The sequence below is a fragment of the Idiotropiscis lumnitzeri genome, chromosome 8 (assembly GCF_059441095.1).
Source record: "Idiotropiscis lumnitzeri isolate Australia: NSW breed Sydney's pygmy pipehorse chromosome 8, RoL_Ilum_1.0, whole genome shotgun sequence".
Taxonomy (NCBI): domain Eukaryota; kingdom Metazoa; phylum Chordata; class Actinopteri; order Syngnathiformes; family Syngnathidae; genus Idiotropiscis; species Idiotropiscis lumnitzeri.
This window is the reverse complement of record NC_142398.1, coordinates 21,893,744-21,910,519: the sequence shown is the minus strand read 5'-3', so window position 1 is coordinate 21,910,519 and position 16,776 is coordinate 21,893,744. Positions and strand designations below refer to the sequence as shown.

General features: G+C 44.2%; 2 protein-coding genes across 8 annotated transcripts in view; one reads left to right on the top strand and one right to left on the bottom strand.

The window, feature by feature from the left end:
- Positions 1-7,021, bottom strand: part of LOC148332788 (insulin-like growth factor-binding protein 4) — a 12,808-nt gene extending 5,787 nt beyond the window's left edge. The window contains exons 1-2 of one of the 2 annotated variants that reach the window (XM_088301747.1): positions 6,729-7,021; positions 6,203-6,618 (exon numbers count right to left, since the gene is read on the bottom strand). In XM_088301747.1, coding sequence (XP_088157873.1) covers positions 6,203-6,560 — 358 coding nt within the window. In that variant the 5' untranslated portion in view covers positions 6,561-6,618; positions 6,729-7,021. Of the gene's footprint in view, positions 1-6,202 lie in introns of both variants that reach the window. The other variant, XM_088301746.1, reaches the window with a different exon arrangement.
- Positions 1-16,776, top strand: part of LOC148332787 (zinc finger protein Aiolos-like) — a 26,205-nt gene extending 9,429 nt beyond the window's left edge. For 2 of the 6 annotated variants that reach the window (XM_088301738.1, XM_088301740.1), the window contains exons 3-13: positions 2,197-2,248; positions 3,768-3,873; positions 7,711-7,766; positions 8,328-8,394; positions 8,923-8,981; positions 9,193-9,282; positions 11,243-11,614; positions 13,025-13,192; positions 13,556-13,672; positions 14,360-14,473; positions 15,785-16,776. In XM_088301738.1, coding sequence (XP_088157864.1) covers positions 8,942-8,981; positions 9,193-9,282; positions 11,243-11,614; positions 13,025-13,192; positions 13,556-13,672; positions 14,360-14,473; positions 15,785-16,407 — 1,524 coding nt within the window. In that variant the 5' untranslated portion in view covers positions 2,197-2,248; positions 3,768-3,873; positions 7,711-7,766; positions 8,328-8,394; positions 8,923-8,941 and the 3' untranslated portion in view covers positions 16,408-16,776. Of the gene's footprint in view, positions 1-2,196; positions 2,249-3,732; positions 3,874-7,005; positions 7,482-7,710; positions 7,767-8,195; positions 8,395-8,922; positions 8,982-9,192; positions 9,283-11,242; positions 11,615-13,024; positions 13,193-13,555; positions 13,673-14,359; positions 14,474-15,784 lie in introns of those variants that run through there. The other 4 variants (XM_088301743.1, XM_088301739.1, XM_088301742.1 and 1 more) reach the window with 4 other exon arrangements.

Sequence of the window (16,776 nt, the reverse complement as noted above, 5' to 3'; positions counted from 1 at the left end):
AATACGATGGCACGATGCTCACTGCCTGATGCTTCATAGTAACTCCAAGCATATCGGGTTTTATTAGGTCGTTTAAAATGACAGCACCCCCGTTGCGGCCTGTACCGCATTCACCTCCGTGTGCCTCGTTCTGCGGCCCTTCAGGCAGCCAGCTGCTTCCTGAGGAAATGTCCCCTCCCTCATCCTACATCCCTCCAGATGGAGGCCGTTAAAGGGTATTTGCATTTGCATTTGTCTTCGTGTAAGTGGGCACTGCCGTGTATGTGTACGTGCATGTGCTCCTGACTGTGCACACATGCACACTCATTTCACCTGCGGCTTGTGAGACTTGGCAGCGATTACCTGTGGCGTTTTATAGGCTGGCACTGGAATCAAAGCAGGCTAAACTATAAAAGCTGTCGATTTGCGCTCGGCCTGCAAGGCATCCAATTAAACACTGTTGGCAAAGAGAAAGAAAGAGAGGGCAGTTCTGTTGCCTGCTGAGCCTTTTGCGTGGGGATTTTGGATTTTGTGTGTGTGTGTGTGAGTTAAATTGTTATGTTGTCTCATATGTTCACCACTTAGAAGAGCACGGTGTTACTTTTTTGACTGTTGACGGCAAAACAAGGAAGGGGCTTTTTATGCTCATGCCTGCAAATGCTGTCGAGAATACCTCAAATATAGGAATCCAAATGTTGCGGGAAGCTTGCCGCGGTCCTGTTGTGTAAAGTAATACGGTTTTCTAAACTGTCTTTCTTGGCGTGTATGGGTGGTTTGTGTTTATTTTTAGTCTGGCTGCTTTTAATCTTCGCTCATCAGCACTTCCTATCGCAAGCGCCAGCATTGTTTCTGCGGTTTCCTTCATCCAAAAGTTGTTAATTCTTCTCTTTTGTCTGTTCGTGCTTCCGATTGCATGCGCTCGTATTGAAGAGCGCAATGCGATTTGGGAGTGGGTCAAGAGTGAGATGTCTTGTTTGTTCCTTCAATTGCTGTTTTGCTTGGGAGAGCTAAACACTTTTTTGGGACTGCATCAGTATTACAAGGACATAATTACGACATTGTTATTTGTTTTTATTTATTATAATGACATTGCATAATGATATTGTTTTTTTTTTTATACGATTCTTTTTTGCCACTGTTTTAATTTAAATGAACTACATTTGCACATGATATGAGATTAAATTGTATTCATAAATAAAAGTTGATGAAATTAAATCTAGCGGACCTAAGAGGAGGTCAAATCAGCACAAATCTCTGCAGTTCACCATTTTTATGTCCAGCAAAGTATGTTCTAAGAAAATATTTGGGTCACTTTAATGTATTTGATTGACTGCTAAAGATCAAACGCCAACGCAAGGTCAAGATGTTTTTTTTTTTTTTTTTTTTTTCAGCGCTCTAGCAGACACTTCCCTCACATTTGACCGAATAAGTGTACTATTGGTTCAAAACCAAATGACCCAGAATGGCTGCAGTAGCCTGGGTCAAAGGTCAGCTCTCTGAGAATGTTACTCATCAGCGCTCTTTGTGATGTCCTCCTCCAAACCCTCAGAGCAAGTCAAAAAGCAACCGGACACCCGAAAAACGCGAGACTCTAAAAGTTGTACTGAAAGAAAACCAAGTTAAGACTTTCTTGGCAAACGTTTGGAAATGTCACCGCAGAAGGGTCTCAGAAAAAGATGGCTGGAATAGTCCTCGATTCTTGTTAAGGTTTTTGTCCTTTATGCACTGTAACAACTTGAAATGTTAGCCGTTGAATTGAGTTTTTTATTATCTAATGACTGCAAACATGCATTGGCATTCCCTGTCTTAAGTCACGTTATTATTTCTTTGGTTTTCCATCTATTTTCTATAGCAGGGTCGCAGATGAGCCTGAGCCTATCCCAGCTGACATCAGAAAAAAAAAAAAAGCAGACTACACCCAATGACAGGACACGTACAGTTATAAGACAGTCAGCCATTCTGAGCGGTACCTGAACCCGCACAGAAGTCAGGACAGTGAACCGCTACGCCATCATTGACCTGTTTAACATGGTTCCACATTTAAATCATCTTAACACCACATTTATCACGTTTTTGAAGCTCGGAATGTCCTGAATGGATGTATTTATAATGGGCACTAGACCTGTCTCTGCCGTGGTTGAAATATGGTGTGCTTTGCCTTGGATCACGAGTCTTTCTTTTTTTTCACTGGCCTTTTTTTTTAGATGTTCCCTTCAGTGTGGTCCAATTTAATCTTGGTTTCATCTTCAAAGAGCCCCATTCCAGAACTGTGAGTATGTCTGAAACCAACTGCATTTATGTGAAAATATTCAACAATTATTTTTGCAGGTTTGAAAATTGGAGGGTTATGTAAATTGGGAGCTGCAACTCGTAAATACTTTTTTTTAACACCAAATAAAAGCAGTCAAAATCCTTTGAAAAAACAAGCCATTGATGGATAATACATAACTTATTAGACGGGTTTACAGTCCACATAAAGATACAAGACTCATCAAGTTAAGAAGAGTTTGGCGTAAAAAGAAAAAAAAACCTCAGTTATAATTCTCACGGAAGGATAAGAATGAATAATTACATGTTGCATGTATGCGGGTTATTGAGTGCAAGCTATGGTCCTATGTTGTTGTTGTTAATTATGAGGCAGAGCGTTCAAAAGCCACCCCGACGTTCCTCAAGAAAACGGGAACGCCCTTTTCATCGTCAACATCAAACACAAATCCGCTCTCAACATAACCTGCATGGACTAAGTCAAACGCAATTATTACAACTCTATTTCATCAAATTACTGTGTGCTATAAAAGGGCAATGAAGGCAGGCAGTTCTCTTAATTTGCTCCAGCCAAAACAGAATAGTATAGCAACAGTCAGGAGAAAAAAAAAAAAGAAACTGCTGCAAAGTGCTACATTGCCACATGCTGTTCTAACCACTTCCCAATGTTCCCGCTAACGCCAAAACACATCTCCAGGTGTATACCACGTTTAGAAATCAGGACTCCACCGCGAGCAGGGCAGGGAGGGATTGTTTGATAGCTTGTTGATTTTATCCACACGAAGCAAGTACATCTGAAAAGATTTGAGCAAGGCACATGTCATCGTTGTAAGACATTCTTTTGAACTTCAAAAGTCTTTCGAAGATTATAAAAATAAAATGAGCATTGATCACAGAAAAAAGATGAATTCATCTTTAATGGCTGTTCTGTGCCAGTCATGAAAAGCAATTCAGTAGCCTCGCGATTCCGATATTCCAAATGAAAATTTTCATGGCAATCAGTGAAATCCAAATATATATATATATATATATGCGCGCTGTCAAGTGATTACATTTTTTTCAACCATTTGATTGCAAAGAAATTCCATTATTAATTGCATGTAATCACATTTTTCAACTACGGTACAATTTTTTGTGACACGTGTGACAGATATTTACTTGGATAATACAATACAATCTTAATTAATGTAAAATCACCGAATATGAAGTCGATTTTAATCCAAAGACTCTTCTAATAGCTTTCTTCATTCATTGAATACGATTTAAACAGAATCGTCTTTAAAAACAATTCTCAAAACTTTTTATTATGGATTATTTAATTATTTAATTATTTCTGCCCACAAGCACCACACTCCAGCAGTATATATATAATAATTTTTTTTTACACTTGAATTGTTGTCAAATTTTATTTGAGTTGTAATGATTGTCTTTTCCCTGCATTATTTTCGGTGCAAGCTAATAATCTCCCGGCTCTTCACATTGTTGCAGAAAGGTCAATGTTGGATTGTTTGTGGATCTCTTAGCTGCAGCACTACGAGGGGTCCCTGTTCACAAACGGACAGCAAGTAGCCGATCATATTTACTCCTGCACGAGAGCCACAGCTGTCCAAATGCACTGCAGCACTCCGAGTAAGCAAACACGCAACACTAAAGTACGTCTTGAGAGGCGTCTATGAAATGCCCAATTAATATCAAGTGAATAGACTTGTTTAGCAAGACTTTTAGTAAATGTCTGATGGTTTAAGAGAAATTCCAGGGCTGAGTCTTCACGGACCTTCACTTAAGCTCTTGTACACTTTTTTTCCTGAACAGTTCAAGCATTTCGAGAAGCCATTGACGGGCGAATGTTATGTTCTTGTCAGGTTTCTTTCAAAGTCGCAAACTTTTGCCAAACGTTCTCCAGACGTTCGCCTCTACTTTTCTTGCCTCAGGGAAATTTTGAGCATGTTCAAAAATGTTGTAAAAGCATTAAAACTGTTGCCAACCGTCTGAATGGCAAACGTTTGCGACCTTAAACGAACCCTGACGTGAACGTGCTCGCAAACGATATCCCCTCAGTGGGATGAGGCGGGGGTGGCTTTTTACATCCATCATATCCATTTGTAAATATTATTGTTTTGGTTTTCCCAAAAGGAAAAATTTGCGTGTTGTACCGGTGAAGACTTGATAGGAATGTCGGACCAGATGCCAACACACACACAATGACTTATTCTGAGTTTTGGGATACGCAGGCTTTCAAAGAAGGCGACGTTATCACTAAATCTGCCTTAAAGCTCCTCTTAGGATCGCAGACAGATTCCTTCTTGGATTTTTAAAAACCCGCTTCTATTTTCATCCCGGGTGGTCACTGTTCTCTGTGCAAAGAGTGAGGCAGTGTCAAACATGTCGACTTTCTTTGCACCTTTCTCTCGTGCTCAATTATTATTAATATTGTTGTTATTACTTCTGACTCGCATTTCTTTTCGCCTTTCTCATTTTTAACTGGCTCTACTCTGCTATGAAGATATCAATCATTCTGAGTTGCTGCCCAGAAGAATCGATTTACTGTGTATCGGGCACATCGCCCCCACTTTGTTATGATCCCGAGGGAAATAAGAAGCGTAGAGCCAAACAGAACTCAGCGGTCAGATTTCAGAACATCAAAAAGACTTTTGAACTTCGCAAACAAACCCCTTGGCCTTTAACAACAAGTTGAAACCCCCCCGTGTGCAATTTTCAGTTGAAGTCGGTGCTGTAGGAACTCCGAAGCTGGTCAGTGCTCGGACAGCCCTCCTCTTGTTTTTATCACGCTCTGAACAGCTTTCCTCGTCTTTCTGATTCCATTTAGTCACGCTATGTGCTGGCCTAACCTATGCTGGCCCTGCGCGGAGAGCAGAAGGCTCTCGTTTCAGCTCTGGCAGAATGAGTGCTGATGAGCTCATCCTCCTGCAGGAGCTGGACGCGGTGGGCGATGCAGTCGAAGGCTTGTTAGGGCTATGGGGGGGGCGGAGGGGGGGCAGTGGAAACAGATGCTGCACTGGAGATGAGTGTCCTGGGAGTTTTCTAATGACTGATCCAAGTCTTTGTTGTTCTGGCTGGAGCCGAAAAGCCCGTGCAGTTACCAGTTTATTCAAGCAACGCGGGACCAGTATGCGGATAGATTGGATCAAATAAAAGAACCGCGTCCCGTGACACCTCAATGCAGAATAACGCCAGTCAAGTCCACTCTATTTGTTTAGAATAGAAGAAGAGTTGATACTATTACATCAGTCGGGAGAAGGTAAAGTCCACTGCACTGGAAAAGGGATATGCAGATAAGGCATCCCCGCCTTGTTGAAGTAAAAACAGACCTCAGTGCATGCAGGAGGACAACAAGAAAGACGAGAATATAAACTCCGTCCAGAGGTGTGCGATCAAGACATCGAGGAGAGCCGTTCAGGTTGCAGAGAGCTCTTTTCGCCGCAGACTGGCCGCACTCCATTACTGTCTTGTGATAGGGCAGCTTTTATTGCCTCCTCGCACACACCACACACACCGGCGTAGACGCTCACATTCCCACAAGCGCCACAATGCTTTTCACCGCCTGCACAATCGCAGGATCTAAGACATTCAAACTCATTGACTGCCAGCCCCGGTAAAATGAATGTGCTCTTTGACTTCTATGCACGTCAATGGCAGTTTGAAAAAAATTATATATAACTTGTAGGTCAAAAGGTCACACGGGCCGCACGCTGTCTCCAGCACGCCACAGAACTCGGCTTTGGGCCCCTTTCGCAGCAAGTGACGGCGAGACAACGGGGGAACTGTGCGTATGCCCCCAACAGGCCGTGCAGAAGGAGCTGCTGTGTGCGCTGTAGCTAAAAACAACACTTCTCAAACCCCTCCCAGGTCACCTCACAAAGTGCCAGGCCAGGCACACACATTCCTTGTTAGCGACTGACTTGAGATCAAGGAAAAGATAAGCGGTGAAGACGCTCACCTGAGTTCTCCTCCACCTCCCTCTCATCGGTGCACACCCCCTGGCCGTGCATGAGCGAGTGCAGCGGTCTCTCAATACCCTGCGGCGGGTAGCAGCGCAGGCCGGCACCACATCGCGGCGAGTAGACGCCACAGTGTGCCCCTTTCGAGAGGGCGCACGTGGGGCAGCAGCCGCAGCCGGGCTCGCGCACCGTCTCCTCGCAGTTTTCCGGCAGTTGACAGCTGGCTAGCCTCTCCTCAGAACACACGGGGCAGCGGATGGCCTGCTCGGACAAGCACGGTGCCACTAGCGTCAAAGTGGCAAAAGCCCACAGGCCCCAGTAGGATGGAGCCGGCGCCACACCGGCCTCACGCACCATGGCTGCCTACGCCGGTCACCTCCCGTTCCTGAGTGGTGTTCAGCTTCGGGTCACTTTTCTAATTCAAAACAGCAGATTGGAGTTGAGAGAAACTCTTTGTCCGGGATGCTCTTTGATATTTTGCGGCGAGGGACACAATGCCTCGTCTGTAATGCTTCTCTGTCCCACCGATTCAACGGAACAGCATTGAAATAGAAGCTTGCTCTTGATCGGCGCAGCTGGCGGGACGGAGTGATGAGAAGAACTTGGTTTTGTTGCGTTCAAACCAGCGTGTGTAGGTGAGCCCCGTTCGTCAAGTCCGGAGTCTTGTCACGTTCTGCCGAAATACCCAAAAAATCAGGTCTACGAGTGTCCGGCTGCAAAATGATCGAAACGGCAATGTTTTGCAATAACAAGCGCAGTCGCTCGTCTTGTTGGTGTGCAGTGCGAAGGACTGGCGCCTGAGAATGGCTCAACTTGAGTGGCTCTCTTTGGACTTTATACTGGTCTATGGACACGCCTCTTTTTACAGTGAGAGAGAAGCTGAAAGGCTCAGCAGAGAAAAGCCAGACTAAAGCTCTCGCCCTCTCTCTCTCTCTCTCTCTCTCTCTCTCCAACTCACAAACACAATCTTACTCCCTCTCCCTTGTTTCTTCTCCCAACCTTGACTGCACAAAGAAGGAAATGGCAGCATTCGACCCCGCTTGCTTTGCAAATGCGACTCTGGTGACCTTCAAATGTTTCGGAGCCAGAACAAACAAGTTGCACCGACCCCTCGTTTACCTGTGAGACCATGACAACAGCAAGACGTTTGTTTGCTTTGCCATGCCGCCGGACCACATGTTCCCATTTGTGGTCTCGTGCTATGTTGCGAAGTAGGCAGCAAAGAAAGGGAAATGGACAGTGCAACCCCTCCTCACACCACACCCAAGGGAGTGCAGAGTAAGATTTACTGAAACACTGACGAACAGCTTATTACTGATTCTGCACCTCAATTTCAGTTTCTTCTTCGTCCTTCAACCATCTCTTCAAGGCTTTGAGCAAGATTTTAATAATCTGCATCGTTCCCGGCGCCCCCCCCCCTCTCCAACCTTGTTCCATTGCCTCCTTTTTACCATGGAAACCTTGCATGTATTGTACCGCCTTTGTGTGTATGCTTTTTTGTCTTCAGGCGGGTGGCCGGTTGCCAAGGTGGCCCATGGGTGGCCGCCAAGCCTTACAACTCAGGTGGGTGCTTCGCGCTGTTTTCTTCATTCGGATGCGACAGGCACTGCATGTGCACTTGCTTAGTTCAGATGATAAATATTTTGCCTGCCGTTCATTTCTAAATATTTCTTGTCATTGAGCCGAATATGCTTTCATCTTGAATGCATCCCGCAAAAGTGTATTCCATTGTTTTGTTTTCTGCGTAATAATAATGACTGCTTCTCTCAAATGTGAAATGTTTACCCAATTGGAATATTTGGATGCAGTTTGTGAGGTTTGTGAGTTTCTTTTAGCCACAAGATGGCGTAGTAGTTCCTTGAATAGATCTGATATCATCACATCAGATACATTTGATATCATTGCCAGTATCGATTATTTTGTTCATCAGGCATAAATATATAGCTTCAAATGTGCTTATTCGAATGATAAAAAAGTTCACATGCTCCTCTCAAGAGTGATTGCTGGTGCATTTATAATTTGCATCCTCTTTGTTGCCCCACCTTTTTTGAAATGAGGTCTGTTCCTTTAAGCGAGCTCCCCAAAAGCCTTCTGAGTGATTTTGCTTATTTTCCTTTTTCACAGAAACTAAACGAACATGAAATCTTCCACTGAGTGAGCAGAACTTCTTCAAGTGCAAAGCACAAAGCAGGTAAGCAGCTACGTTTATTTCTTAATGAATTTAATTAAATGAATCAATGTTTCAAAAAAAAAAAAAAAGTGATTAACCGTTAAATATTTTGGCTGATTATACCAAAAAATGTGAATACATTTTAAAATGTCACCATGCATCTGAGCCTTTGGTTTCTTTTTTGCGTGTACTTTGATGTTATCTCACTCACATCCAAAGTGTTTCTTTTGAGAGTCTGGCTTTAATCATGGTCATAAATCTAATCCAGATTAAATTTACTCTGTAAAAATGAGTTGAAATTTCGGCTGCAATAACGAATTGTTTTTGCAAATGTTGGTGTCTTGGTGTGGAACGTTCTTTTACACTTGCGCAAACATGGCAGGAAATCCACGTGCAGCGAACGTCGCTCACATCAGGCTAAATGTAATGACAAGGTCGGGCAATCAACCGTGAACTTGTAGCCTTCTGGTTATGCTTAAAATAAACCACTTTTCATGCTTTCTTGACACCTTTCTGTCGCTTGTTTAACAAATACCCTCCTTTTTACAGAACAACTTTTTTTCCCATCATGAACATGGACAAGAATCCTGGATTAGGAAGTAGGACTGGTGAGTGTCTTGTAACTTCTCAACGGTACCGTCATAATCCTGCTACCATACGTGATATTTTATATTTATGGAAGATAATCACTAATGGGACTTGTCAATTGTAATTACATACTAAGCAATTTGATTCATCATATACATATATCCTGGTATTATTATTTGAATGCAAGAAATTACAGCAAAGCTTTTTTAAGATCTCGTGCTTGTTTCTTAGACAATTTCACTGCTGATGCAAATGTGAAGCCACTGGAGGAGGAAGAAAGGGATGTCTCTTTCACAGAGAATGAAAGGCAGTGCATCAAAGGTGAGCTATGCCAGCTAATATTTTTTCAGTTAGGTTACAGTCCTTAACGGTGTCTGCATATTCTTTGCTTCACTAGCAGCCACACGTGCCCATGTCGTACCATCACCTTGAGTTTGGTGTTTGGTTCATGATTTGGTATGATCTGGAATGTTGGCTCTCAATTCTTGCATTTTCTAATTGTTTCAAGGCCATGGCTCATTTTATAGAAGCAATTTTTTATTTCAATCGCTTGATTGTACATTTTGTCTCCAGAGCATCAAGAATTCTGTTGATGTTTTATCCCCATTCTGTTGATGTTCAGCCCGGAAACACGCCGGCCGTTCGTGCAAATTCACATATTTTCACCAAATTCCCGATGGCCACCCCATCCCTGCCTGCGGATGAATTTGCAAAATCGCCGGGGCCATTCAAGTGAATGTGACCATTCGAGACTCGCAAATGAGAGTGAGCTCCCATCCAGCTATTTGCTGAGGACGATATGCGCACACCTGCTCGGCGCAGCTCACCGTGGCCAAATCCAGAGTGGAATGGAGTCCAACCCCTCAGTCGAGGACTGGTGCCAGAACCGAAGCCGTGTGCAGAGGTTTGCCCGACTCTTTCTAGTCGGCACCTCTCAACCTTCCTTGCCAGAGAGGTAACATTCCACGTCCCTCGAGCCAGTTGACTACTGACGGCAGCCACCCAGTTCGCTACACACCCCGTTAGCCCCTCCCACAGGTGGTGACCCCATGGGAAGGCTAACTCACGTTGCCTCTTCGAGCTGGAGCACCACACGGGTGCAGGCCTGTCCACCAGGCGCTTGCTATCGAGCCCCACCTCCAGGAATGTCTCTAGAGGCGGGGCCCTGGTGACCCGCAGCCAGGCGAGGTGAAAATTGTGTCCAAGTATAGCGTCCGTCATGGAGCTGTGTTCCGTCTGGACTCTCACCTCGGACTTATTAGCCGTGGGTGACCTTGCTGGGGGCATAATACCTTGACAAGTTCCCGTAGCTTCTAGACTCAATGGGACACACAAACCCCTCCATTCTGTCTTAGATTCTTCAGTGAGAATGATAAATGAATGCTGAAAGGCTCCACTTCAGATTTTAGTTCCAATCATTTGCCGTGTCCAAATGCATAATTATAATTGTGTAAATGTTTTTATACCTCCATTTATTTAAATGTTATTTAATTAACGTGATGTTTCTTCTGCCTGCTCCGCTTGAGTCCGACGAGACTCTTTAAAGAGCTGCTCTGCATTACTTCGCCATCATACGTGTGATTTCTTGTGCTTCACGCAAGCGCTCGATATCAGGTGTCTGCATGTGCAAAGTTTCCATTGCACCTCTGAACATTTCCCACAGTGCGAGGGGCCGCTTGTCAGCTCATTGCCTGTCGCTGTCGAGACCACAGTGTGGTTTTTGGATGGACCTGAATTCACTGGTGGTTGGTTGACACGCAAGTTCTCAAAGAGGGGTCATGCAAATGAGCCCGGAGGACATGTCAGTGTTTCAGCATAAAGAATGGTTTGAATTAAGGAAGGACTTTGCTAGCTGGTTTCAATCTTTCATCTGGAAAAAAAAAGGAAAATACCCGCAAGGAATGGAATTCCCTGCAGCATTTTTCACCTATCCTGGTTCTAGTTTATGTGTATTCACAGAAGATGCCTTCCCCTAATCTTCAACACACATCTTCTGACTTGTTGTGATCTGCCCGAGTTCTTTCTTTATGTATAGAGACGTGCTTTTTTTTTTTTTTTTTTTACTAAAGTGAAAACTGTAAATGTACATTTTTCAACTCTCATTTCATTAAATGGGAAGTCAAACCCCCCAACAAAATCTTAATCTAATATTAATCCGAATGCCAGTGAAGGCACTTCGAACATTTTATTGCAAATAATTAAGTCATATGGAGTAAATATAACCTCAAATGTTATAGATTATATATTCATTGTGCCCTTCCTTACTTTTATCTTTACTTAGGCATGATTAAGGTGGAGGCTGAAGAGATTGGAAAAAATGAGCCATATCTGGAGGCAGAGAAAGAAAAAGCAATGGAGGAAAAAGAGAGTATCACTGAAGAAGGAATGGAGGACGGATACGACGGTGACAGGACGGAGGACGACGATGACAACGATGAAGAGAGAGATTCTGCGGCCGAGCCGGAGGACTTGTCGCTGGTGGACTATTCGCTTTACAACGGTGCCGCTCTGCAGGAGGCCTCGGCGGAGGCCACATCAGAGAGAACTTACATGACTCCCCACATGCAGGCAATGGGGAAGCTTAACTGTGACATCTGCGGCTTGTCCTGCGTCAGCATCAACGTACTGCTCGTGCACAAACGCAGCCACACGGGTAAGCACAGGAACCCAATCAACACCTCACATCACGCAGCAACCGTTGCGCAATCAGCCCTCGGTTGACACCTTCAGTAGATAGTGTTTTGCGCAAGGTGGGTGCTTTGCAGTAAACCTTTGTTTGAACGGGTGAAAAAAAAACACGCTTATTTTACATCCCATCAGAGAAGAATCTTCAGCCATGAACGTGCTCTCAAGACCACATGAACTAACTCATGATTATGCCTGATCGAGCCATTGGCTACTAAATGTAAATATATTGCTAAAATACTATTATCAAACAGTTTCATGATACTGGTTGACTTTCAAATTGTCACCATTGAAAAAAAAATGAATTGGTTATAGAGAAAGTTAAGTGAATTGCGAGTTGCCATCTCTCTGGTCTTTTTTTACGTGTCCATCCTACATTTTAAGAAACATTTTAACATTCAGAAATGTCCTAAGAGTAAAATGAGATGCTATCCTCTGTGTTGAACTTGAATAAAATGAAACTATTTAACCTTTGAGGATGCCTGACAGACAAATGGAGCACAAACAGGAAAGGGTGTGTTGCCGTTGTGGTCACCTAGTGGCGATTTATGGGTATTGCACACTGGGGTGGGTGATCAGCCATGTTGAGTGGATGTCAAAAGTCCACACACCCCTATTCAAATGCAGGGCTTGTGTGGTATATAAATATCCCCCCAAAAATCCCATCATTAATGTGATGTATCACCTGCACAACTCAAATTTAAAAAAAATCCTTTTGAGAGGGAAAGTAAAACTAAACAACTGAGGCGATGTGGCTGTTTTTTTTTAAATCAACCCATCACATTCAAACTTGTGGTAAATGTCAGTCGGCTCAGATGTTCTTGTAGGCTTTTGCCACCATTTGTTTCAGAAGTTTGAAAGTTTCGTGCTTACACGGAAAGCTCTTTGGGACCGTTTCTGATACTTGCCACCTAGACTATGCATGTGGATCGTATAACTTGCAACTTTTGTTGCAGATTTTTCCCGTTTTTGTCAGACAGCTTTCGGTCGGACCACGATAACTTTGTCTCTCAGCTTCACTCTGAGAACTGTGGTAATTATTTGCTGTTCTTGTATATTTATAGATTTTTTTTTTCAGTCATGTGAGCCAACAGTTTGTGACAGTGACTGTGGATGGTGCTTTGTTCCCTTTTCAAAGATGGTGGGTTCTTGATAGGGTTTTTGCAAGTCACTTCAGTCATAAAAGGAAGACTTAAGACTTGGAAGAAGTTCACTTAGTAAAAAATAACAGAAGACTTCACTAAAGTATGTTTTACAAATTATCAGTGTGCTATTCTACAGCGGTGCACAGTCATTTAAATTCTTGCACGGGTTAAAAAATAAAAATACATAAAAACTCTTAAGATAATTTGTGGGGAAATGTTTTTATCCGTCGCAGGTGAGCGACCATTCCACTGTGCTCAGTGCGGAGCTTCCTTTACCCAGAAAGGAAATCTGCTTCGCCACATCAAACTCCACTCTGGGGAGAAGCCTTTCAAATGTCCCATGTGCAGCTATGCCTGCCGCCGACGCGACGCCTTGAGCGGGCACCTGCGCACCCACTCTGGTACCAGCCAGCCACATACACACTCAATTGCACTGATACTGTATGCACCTGTGTCCTGTCTTAAAACCGCACGCTGCAATTTCTGCTGCGGCTGCACAGCTTTTCCAGTAAGAACCCGCTCTGCATGATTACACACATCACACATGACTTCTAACTCATTCACCTCTGAAAAGTATCACTTTCAGTTCATCTGATTCACCTTCTGGTATACTGCACACAAAATGTTGCCAAATGATCTTAAATGATCTCTTTGTTGTTCATCTGTCCGTTTTCTGTAGCGCTTGTCCTGTTCTGTGCTGTTTATTTTACAAAATTAAAAAAAAAAAAACATCTCATCTTTGAGTTGAAATGTCCTGCCCACAGTCGAGAAGCCCTTCAAGTGCAACCTCTGCAGTCGCAGTTACAAGCAGCGCAGCTCCCTCGAGGAGCACAGAGAGAGGTGCCATGTGTACGTTCACGGCAAAGCACGTGCTGAGAAAGGTGAGAAGCGAGCGTGCGTTTATCGTCCGTCTCGGTGGGCACTCTCCTCCATCCCAATCTACTTTGCGTCATTGTACGCCGACTCACGTGGTAATTGCACAAAGCATCAAGCTGCTATCGATTATGCGGTATATCTCTTGCTTTTACAGGCTGGTAAATGATTTGAGTTTGATAGCCGCTAGCCCTTCATTCCAGCCAAATAGGTTATGTATGCTGTGGTGTGGTGGCCTTCTGCTAAACAGACCACTTCCCCTCCCTGCTGCAGCACAGGGGAGCCAGTGATGTAGGGCACATGTTTCATCCAGCTCACGCAAACGCAACAAAACGCCTTTGCATTCGAATAGAACACACACACACACACACACACACACGCACGTTTTTGTGCCTATGTGGTCACCAAATGTCACACGTTTACGACTAGTGGTGTGTTAGTGGTGAGGAGGTACATCCTCATCCTGCACTGGTAAAGCACAAACGCACCAGGAAGTGAGGTCAAAGGAAGATTTGATCTTATATCAATATCTTGTACTTCCTTTGCCTCAAGCTGCCGAGGTGTGATTCACTCCATTTTTGCATCCACGGCGAGGAGGAAAGTCGATATCCGCTTCATTATTTGTATTTGAAGACCACTTTATTCATTTCCTTCTTTAGTTCTTCATCTTTTTCTCTTGCTCTCATTGTGTGAAGCAGACGACAGTCACCTATCAAGGAGTCAGATGGGCACCGAGCGTGCTCTCCTACTCGACAGGCTCGCCACAAATGTAGCCAAACGCAAGAGCTCCATGCCGCAGAAGTTCACAGGTAGGTGCCCCCTTCGCAGTGACAATTTTGCAGCGACTGACTTTTTTAATTGATAAGACTGCCAGCATAATTGCACATTTCCATTCATTTCTACTCGCTTGCTGGATTCAACACTTTAAGCTTCACTCTGAAGCACTCTTTTCAAAATGTACCGTAATGTATAATATTTGTGCTTTTCCATGTGATTTGATGCTACGCTATTATGGACATGCGTATTGCGCTACACCTGTCGAGCCAATTGTTAAATATATCAAAGGTTGGACTAGGCCACATTAATGGACCTGAATTTTAATGATCAAGACATGTTTGGGGAAAGGCCAGTATCAGCTTGACCGTCCATCTCAACATGTTTTCTTTGATTTTTTTTCTTCCTATAGGTGTAAATGCCAAGTACTTTGTCCATAGAGTGTAGTTTTGAGTGAGCTTTTACTCCTTTTTTTTTTTTTGGTCTGAGCTACTTGTTCGTCTATCGCCGGCCTCCATGTCTTGTCAGGAGCCCCACAGAGTTGTATCGGCCACCCTCAATTTTCAGCACCGCCAGTGTCATCTAGGTAGGTACCGGTAACCATCCACAGAGGAGTGCAATAGAAACAATTTCATTCATGCGTTGTCAAGAACATTCATTCATGAACATAAAATGATCAGAATTTCAGTAAATGGCACACTTGAAACGTTTGCTTGTTTATACGCACACGCAACCATTTTTAGTTGCTTGTTCTCCTTTGTAACACAAAACACCGGTTGTACTTTCACAATTGAGTCTAAAAGTGCCTGCATGCATGAAAGTATATGAGCGCAACGCCTCCAAATGTCTTGATCGGGTTGACAAATGAAGCGATCTCTTTCAATATGATAACTAAGCGAAGTAATGACTTCCACCGCAGGCAGAGAAAAAGGCGGAAGGCGAGAAACGTGAGCAGGTGCCTGTGTGTCTGTGGCACAGCTGCAATTGAGGTTCTTTGTCTGAGTCATCTGCTTCCTATCAGCTCTCTTATCCTCTCTTTTTGGCTCCAAGCACAAATGCTTCCTCTGGATTCTTAAATCTTTTGACCTTTGAACCTAGTGAGCTTTACTTTCTGTGGGAGGTTCTTTTTTTTTTTTTGTTCGACCGTCGCTGGGTATTTTTCCCGTCTGCTCAATCCTCTAGTGGACCCTCAAGGATTTCTGCTTGTTTTTTGTACATATACATTTTTTTTTAGAAACCTCTGCTTGCAGCGCTGCTTTCAGCGTGTACTTCTTTGGTCCAACGATGAAATATATGCCTCCCCCTCCTTGACTTGAGCATGCTTTCTTTTTGTGGCACTGATCTAGGTGATAATGGTGTCTGTCTGGACCTGAGCTTGAACAGGAACTCAGTTCACCAGCAGGACCCTCCGTTAGGCTGCCCAGGGCGTGACGTGCACGGCCAGCAGCCGTTAATGCGTTCGGGCCCGGACGGTGACCCGGCTCACTCCCAAAGACCGTACCCTGTTCTGTTAAACCGCAACGACATCAGTCCTCTTGGCCTCACCAACGGCCACAAGATGATCATGCCCTTGCCAGGTCTCGCGCACCCCCCCCAGCAACCTCTTAGCATGGATGCGTTCAACCCTGATGGCTCCCAGGGATCTCCAATCATGTATAGCTTGGGCCACTTGCTGGGTGGGATGAACCATCAGAACGGGATGCCACATTCTCAGCCCATTTCCTTGTCACCCCTGGAAGCTTTGCAGATGGTGCGAGCTGACGGAGAAGCCGGGGGGATGCCCGGGGCCTTGTACTCCTGCAGCCACTGCAAGGTGATCTTTCTTGACTACGTCATGTTCACGATCCACATGGGCTGCCACGGCTTCCGCGACCCGCTTGAGTGCAACGTGTGTGGTCATCGCAGTCGAGACCGCTACGAGTTCTCGTCGCACATAGTCCGCGGGGAGCACCGACCGGAAATGAAGTAGCTTCCATTGCCGTTTGGTGCCCACATTACACACGCACACACAATTTGGTAACACCAAATGAATATGCAGATGTGTGTTTAATGTAACTAGTGGAAGCAGAAATGAAAGGATGGACTGGTGTGTGTGTGTGTGTGTGTGTGTGTATCAAATAGTTAGGAGGCAGGTTTCAGGCATGTTCTTTGTCATCCTGTATTCATCTGAAAGGATGATCTCTCTCTTAAGCGTTCCATTGTGCTGTAGACCAGGCGATAGCAGCTGTTCATTGAGAGCATTCAAACGTTCTCCAAAACAGCTAAATAATATTCTGCTGATGTTCTTTTTGTTCATCTTTGCAAAGAAATGAGAATAAAAATATATTTTTTAATCGCA